At 55.8% G+C, this 7,386-nt stretch overlaps 1 protein-coding gene across 2 annotated transcripts; it reads left to right on the forward strand.

Annotated features, from left to right (window-relative positions):
- The first annotated feature begins 672 nt into the window (after nucleotides 1-672).
- Nucleotides 673-4,323, forward strand: LOC123090564 (protein unc-13 homolog). 2 transcript variants are annotated; one of them, XM_044511885.1, is made up of 5 exons: nucleotides 673-1,321; nucleotides 1,419-2,282; nucleotides 2,380-2,829; nucleotides 2,896-3,082; nucleotides 3,176-4,323. In XM_044511885.1, exons 1-5 carry the CDS (start codon nucleotides 839-841, stop codon nucleotides 4,120-4,122), a joined length of 2,931 nt encoding a protein of 976 aa, XP_044367820.1. In that variant the 5' UTR covers nucleotides 673-838; the 3' UTR covers nucleotides 4,123-4,323. The 2 variants fall into 2 exon arrangements, with proteins under 2 accessions (XP_044367820.1, XP_044367828.1); XM_044511893.1 differs by having other exon boundaries at nucleotides 673-1,315.
- The last annotated feature ends 3,063 nt before the right edge of the window (nucleotides 4,324-7,386 follow it).

Consider the following 7,386-nt stretch of genomic DNA (forward strand, 5'->3'; position numbering starts at 1 on the left):
ATCTCGCTCTGGACAAAGCCATTCTCAGATGATAGGCGGATCGAACAGTAAAAACTCCATTTTTCGTATGGTTCCACGCTTGATAGTCATCAACCCCAATTCCGCCCACCACAATCTTTAGAATGTCGTTGGCATCATCCGGGGAGAACATTTGCAGGACCTTCTCTTGGTTCCAAGATTTCCCATCAGCCCGAAGAAGATCAGCTACCCTCGTAACCCCCGGCAAGTAAAGTTGACCAAGTGGCTTCATCGATCCCGGTCTCAGTATCCAGTTGCTGTGGTGTATATTGACCTTGGAGCCGTCTCCAATGCGCCATAGAAGCCCTTCTCTGAGTAGATCTCTTCCATGCAGGATACTTCTGAAAGTATACGAGGCATTCGAAGGGCACGTTGCACTCAAGATGGTCTCAGTCCCTAAAATAACGCGCCTTCAACACTCTGGCCACCAAAGACTCCGGGCATTGCAGCACTCGCCAAGCTTGTTTCGCTAGTAGGGCCTGATTGAATGCTACCAGGTCACGGAATCATATCAAAGTTTCCGAAATACTCCTACGTTATCGTTTTTGTCACTCTATATACGTTGGAGCTATATTCCAGTCTCTAAAAGATCACGTGCAAAACAACTTCTCTTGGTTCTCCTCGAATTGTGACATAAAAATAGTCCACCATCTATTTGGGCGTAGCTGCCTCAACCTTTCCGTCCCGTTCTTGCCTAGCCAGTTCTCTCGTGCCTCCATTGCGTGGCCGGGAGGGCGACGTCGCCAGCCAGCCAGCGCTGCCAGCGACCTCGCTCGGCTCGGCCCGGCCCGGCCGACTGGAACGCACGGGAGACGTGACCATGGGCACGATGGGACACCACCAGCGGTCGCGCTCCGCCTCCGGGAGCCCCTCGGCGACGCGCTCATCAAACGCCACCGAGCTTGACTTCGCCGCCGCCGACCTAGAGTGCCCCTTCGGCGGCATCGATGCCCTCGGCGCCGTGGAGCTCCGTGAGACGGCGTACGAGATTTTCTTCATGTCCTGCCGCTCCTCCGGCGGCGCGTCGGAGGGGGAGGTGTCGTCACCGGTGGCCGGTGCGGGGGCGAGGGGCGGGAGCGCCGTTATGAGCAGCAAGGTGAAGAAGGCGCTGGGGCTCAAGCCGAGGCGGTCCGCGCCGACGACGGTGCGCACCTCGAGCCAGAATTCAGGCCCGGTCTCTCCCGGCCGAACACGGCGACCGATGACGTCGGCGGAGATTATGCGGCAACAGATGCGGGTGACCGAGCAGAGCGACGCGCGGCTCCGCCGAACGCTCATGCGGGCCGTCGTCGGACAGGTCCAAGTACGCACCCATGCATGCATGCATGATTTTCGCTCGCATCCATGCACGTTCCCATGGTCGGTCGTAGTACGTATTATCTATCCATTTATTTGCACAGGTTGGGAAGAGGCCTGATTCCATCGTCCTGCCATTGGAGCTACTCCGGCAGCTAAAGCCGTCCGAGTTCACCGACGGCGAGGAGTACCACCAGTGGCAGTTCCGGCAGATCAAGCTCCTAGAGGCAGGCCTCATCCTGCACCCGTCCCTCCCGCTCGACCGCCTCCACGCCGCCGTGCTCCGTTTCCGCGAGGTGATGCGCGCCACCGAGATCCGCGCCATCGACACGGGCAAGGGCTCCGACGCGATGCGGGTCCTGAACAACGCCGTGCACGCGCTCGCGTGGCGCCCCGGCAGCGGCAGCGACGCGTGCCACTGGGCCGACGGCTACCCGCTCAACGTGCTCCTCTACGTGTCCCTCCTCCAGACCGTCTTCGACCACAGGGAGCACACCGTGGTGCTAGACGAGGTGGACGAGCTGCTGGAGCTCATCAAGAAGACGTGGCCGATCCTGGGCGTCGGCAGGGCGCTGCACAACGTGTGCTTCGCCTGGGTCTTCTTCCAGCAGTACGTGGTGACCGAGCAGGCCGAGCCGGACCTGGCGTCCGCGACTCTCGCCCTGCTCGCCGACGTGGCGGCCGACGCCAAGCAGGGCAGCCGCGAGTCCCAGTCCCGTGACCCGGTGTACACCAAGGTGCTCCTCAGCGTGCTCGGCAAGATGCAGGAGTGGGCGGAGAAGCGGCTGCTGGACTACCACGACAGGTACGAGAAAGGCATCGGCGGGACTGCCATGGAGATATTGCTGTCCTTGGCGCTTGCCGCCGGCAAGATCGTCGCCGACCGCGAATACGCGGGCACCGGGAACTTCGCCGCCGACCGCGTCGACTACTACATCAGGTGTTCGATGAAGAACATCTTCACCAAAGTGAGCGCATGCATGCTTCATCAGTCAGATAGGAAAAGCACAAAACATTATCAAGCGAGCAGTCCGCCACGATTTGATGGACATGATTTGATTCCAGATACTCGAGAATGGCATGGCAGAGGCAGACCCCGCAGACGACCCCGGCGTGGTCCTGACGCAGCTGGCGAGGGACGCGGAGCAGCTGGCCATGTTCGAGCGCGCCAACTTCAGCCCGCTGCTGAGGCGGTTGCACCCGGCCCCCATAGCGGTCGCCGCAGTCACCCTGCACGGCTGCTTCGGCGTGGTGCTGAGAGAGTACCTGAGCAAGGTCACCATCCTGACGGAGGAGCTCGTCCGCGTGCTCCACTCGGCGAATCGCCTGGAGAAGGCCCTGGCGCAGATGACCGCCGAAGACGCGGCGGACTGCGACGACGACCGGGCAAAGGCCGTCGTCGGCGACATGGAGCCCTACGAGGTGGAGTCAGTGGTGATGGGCTTGCTCAAGGCTTGGATGGACGACAGACTTCGGATCGGCAGCGACTGCATCCTCAGAGCCAAAGAAACCGAGGTACACTTCCATCTCTGGTGGATGAAGTGAAGCTGGAATTCCTAGAGCTTGACATTGTTTTTGTAGAGCTGGATTCCCAAGTCCAAGGAGGAGCCTTTCCCCGCGTCGGCAATAGAGCTGATGAGGCTGTCCAGGGCGACCATCGACGAGTTCTCTGACATTCCGGCCACCGCAAAAGACGACGTGGTTCAGGCGCTCGTCGACGGCCTCGACTCAACCTTTCAAGACTACATCTCCTTCGTCGCATCATGTGGTACACGATCCGATCAAACTCAATCCCGTTAAATAAACTTAGCATGGAGGCCATCATCGATCGATCGATAGACTTGTTTCAATCCAAATGCAGGGTCGAAGCAGAGCTACGTCCCTCCCCTCCCGGCGCTGACGAGGTGCAACCAGGACTCGGGCTTCTTCCGGCTGTGGAAGAAGGCGGCGCTGCCGTCGTGCCAAGCGCCGGAGGCCAACCCGCGCGGCAGCGCCTCGCAGCACACCCCGCGGCCATCCATAAGCCGCGGCACGCAGCGCATCTACGTCCGCCTCAACACGCTCCACTACGTCCTCACCCACGTCCAGGCCATCGACGAGTCGCTCTCGTCACTCTCCTCTGCCTCCGGCGGTAACCGGGTGGCAGCGTTCGACCGCACCCGCGCCGCGGCCCAGTCGGCGGTGTCGCGCGTCGCCGAGGTGGCCGCGTTCCGGCTCATCTTCCTCGACTCGCGCCACTCCTTCTACCAGGGCCTGTACGTCCGCAACGTCGTCGACACACGCATCCGACCGGTGCTCCGCGCGCTCAAGCAGAACCTGTCGTTCCTTGTGTCCGTGCTCGTTGACCACGCGCAGCCGGTGGCCGTGCGGGAGGTGATGAAGGCCTCGTTCCAGGCGTTCCTGATGGTCCTCCTCGCCGGCGGCAACGACCGGAGCTTCACGAGGGCGGACCACGGGATGGTGGAGGAGGACTTCCGGAGCCTGAAGCGCGCCTTCTGCACGTGCGGCGAGGGCCTGGTCCCGGAGGACGTGGTGGTGCAGGAGGCGGAGGCCGCAGAGGGCGTCGTTGAGCTCATGGCTCGGCCGACGGAGCAACTCATCGCGGCGTTCGGCGCCGCCACGTCGGAGTCCATCGCGGGCGTGCGAGAATACGAGGACTCGGACGGCGGCGCGACCCTCGTGCCGCCGACGGCGAGGCAGTGGGGCCCCGCGGATCCAAACACCATCCTCCGCGTGTTGTGCCACCGCGACGACGAGGCCGCCAACCAGTTCTTGAAGCGCACGTTCCAGCTCGCCAAGCGGCGGTGATGTCGGCCAAATGCTCCACCAATGAGCCTAGGTGCTACACATTTTTTAGTCCCATCACTGCAACGACCCGTTGCGGCTACGTGGGCTATACCTGTGCCGGCCAAGTGAGCGGCTCATGTAATATGTTCTGGTGTGAGTGTGCCCTGTTAATAAATAGCCGTTGCTAGCGTCAGGGTTGAGGATCATGTACTGTCAACTTCACTGTATCTGTTCCCTGCTCGGGATCTCTCTAATCTTCTTCCTCCCCAAGTTACTCTACCCTTGTGTTTTATGAACCAAGACCTAGCTTGACGCCGGAGAGTGCACCTGGTCGGTAGGTATCTACAACCAGTGGTAGAGCATGGAAAATCGAATGAGGGGGCTAAGTGTTGGTAAGCCTTGTTGGGGAGGGGCAATCCAGCAAAATACACAATTTTAGCAGCAAAAAGTCACTGTTCATATTAATACTAGGCTTAAATCAATAATGTTAGGGGGGGGGCTAGGTGATGCGGAGCATCCTACGGACATCACCATGTCAAGAGTTCATTTCGCAAGTGACGCGTGCGACATCTACTTCACATACACAAAGGTGAATCATCTCCTTTACACGTGCTCACTTGACACTCTCGAGGACGGTATACTACTTGACACTCCTTCCGCGTGCATGCATAGGTATTGTCGGAACATCACGGATGTCGAGGAGGAGTGCGAGCGCAAGTGTACGTCTACACCATCCGCGAGGGAAGCATGGAAGAGAAGACGGAAGAAAGGAGAAGAAGACGGAGCAGCGGCTGAAGCTAGCCCGGACGTCCGGACCGCCGTCCGGATCATCCGGACCCAGCCGGATCATCCGGGCCCCCCTCCGGATCATCCGGATAACCGTGCTGAGGATACCTGAAGGTTTCTCCTGAAGCCGGATCATCCGGGCCCCCTCCCGGATCATCCGGACCCCCATCCGGATCATCCGGGCCTTGCCTGCGTGCAACGTTTCGGGCTGAGCCCCATGTACCCATTCGCCCCCTCACTTACCCCATCGTCCATTAGACTATAAATAGACCTCCTCCACCTTCTTTCTAGAGGAAGCAAAGTGATAGCTCATTTGTATGTGAGCTTTGCTCCTACCTATCTCTACTCTTGAGAGAGAGAGAGACCCCTACTCCATTGGAGGCCAAGACCTCCATCTAGGAGAAGATCATGCAAGATATCATCAAGACCCCCTCGTGGAAAGATCCGTCTAGGATATCATCAAGACCTCCTTTTGGAGACGAACTTTACCTTGTATCTTTCTCTTTGTTGTTCATGTACCTTGTGGATCTTATGTGTTTGATTGTCTAGTGGATGTGTGATTGGACTTGTTCTTGAGTGTTTCCCCTTGTGATTTCTCTCGTTCTTCCCCGTGTTCTTCGTGTTACTCGTAGGGATCCGCTCCAATCGTGAAAAATCGGGCCTCTAGGGTTCTACCCTACATCATCTTGGTATCATGAGCCACGTTGATCACGTTTTTGGAGCCCCTACCCCGTGTGTTCTAGCTTGATTTTGTTGATTTCGTCCTTAATCCGAAAATCCCCACCAAAAATAGCCCCCAATTTTTTTTGTGATTTGTTGGTTTTGATGATGTTTTGTTGATTTTGATCCGTGGATTTGCTTGGTTTCGAGTGGATCTAGCATCTCCCCAAGTTCGCCCCCGAGAGGAAATCCCGAGCAGAGTTGACCTGCCCGGATCATTCGGACTTGCTCCTGGATCATCCGGACATCCCCCGGATCAGCTGGACGCCCCCCGGACGTCCGGATAACCCACGCACCCGAATACCCGTACCGGAGCTGATGAACCCGAATCATCCGGAAGTACTCCCGGATCACCCGGACCAAGCCCGGATCATCCGGACCTCCACCCGGATGTCCGGCTAACCCTGAAACTGACTCGGCTGAAATTTTGTTTTGGTCATAACTAATTCATCCGAAGTCCGTTTTTGACGTTCTTTAGCTCGTTTTGAAGCTATTAACATCCCCCATCCCACAAAAATACCACCAACATCACTTGACTCCATCAAAGTTTTGGAACTTTGGCACCTTTGCCTAGGGCCACCACCATATCATTCGCATTACCACCACCGACTTCCGCAACGTAACCCATTTTGATCCCCATTGCATTAGTGGTTGCTTGAGTAGTGATTCGAGTCTCCTAAGATGTTTCGGCTACCTAGGGACAGTTCCTTCTTCATCAACCACCACCATCACTTCCGCATAACCTTGCCCACCATACATTTCGCCAATCCAACTTAACCCAATTGTTGTTTGAGCTTGTTTGAGTTGTGGCTTGTGTCTCCTAAGGTGTTTCAGCTACTTAGGGATGGCAACTTCAACTCCGACATGTGTATAGCCCATCATTCCACTTATGCATTGCCGAGTGCAAACCTCCACCACTTTCCGCTACCACCATTTGACATTTGCCTTTGGAGATTTTGAGTTTGCGGTTTTTTTTTGTTTCCTAGGGTGTTTCGGCTAACTAGGAACGGGTCGACATCGGCAACACCACCTCTCATCATCACCAAGGACGGTAACCTCGACGACACCATTGTATATTCCCCTTGCCATTGCATTGATAACCCCTAGCCCATTTTGCGTTACTTGCCTATCGAGACTAGCCATTGAGTATTGCCGGCAACGTTACTTGTGCACATTAGTGGTCCGTACCTTCCATTGCATACATACCATATCACATTGGTATCATCATATCATCTCTTGTGTCACAAGATTGTTCCCGCATATACACAATTGCTATCTTGATTTGTGCATTGTGCAAAAGTGGCCATACAAAAAAAAGAAATAAAGCTTTTAAGCAAAAGAAAGGGAGCAAAGAAGCTTGTAAGCAAGTGCCATAGCATCATACCACATTGCATATAAGATTGTCATATCCGATCAGCTTGGATCATCTTGAGAGAAACACCGGGAACCATACATACATAGCATACTTGGGATAGAAAGTTTATCATTTTGCATCTTATAGGTTGTGCACAAGTGTCGTATCCGCCTATTGAGCAATCGTGCTAGCGTCTCTCTTGAGTTGTGCAACACGAGCTTTTTCTGTGGATTCCACATTTTGTGCTCATTCCTTGGTTGCATGACCCCATTTATCTATCCGTGTGTGTGTTTCCGTGTGCCACATATTGCTATTGGTCTACTTGTTTCGCTTGCGATTTTGTGAATCTCTTTCAACATTATTGACTCTTGCTAACATTTTGCATCAAATTTTTGTGCCACTATACTCACCGAGCTCCACCATAA

The sequence above is a fragment of the Triticum aestivum genome, chromosome 1B (genome assembly GCF_018294505.1).
Source record: "Triticum aestivum cultivar Chinese Spring chromosome 1B, IWGSC CS RefSeq v2.1, whole genome shotgun sequence".
Lineage (NCBI taxonomy): Eukaryota > Viridiplantae > Streptophyta > Magnoliopsida > Poales > Poaceae > Triticum > Triticum aestivum.

Coding starts and splice junctions, on each gene's coding strand:
- LOC123090564 (XM_044511885.1), top strand. CDS start 839: ATGGGCACGATGGGACACCACCAGCGGTCGCGCTCCGCCTCCGGGAGC. Junction 1,322..1,418: donor CCGTCGTCGGACAGGTCCAA/GTACGCACCCAT, acceptor TTATTTGCACAG/GTTGGGAAGAGGCCTGATTC. Junction 2,283..2,379: donor TGAAGAACATCTTCACCAAA/GTGAGCGCATGC, acceptor ATTTGATTCCAG/ATACTCGAGAATGGCATGGC.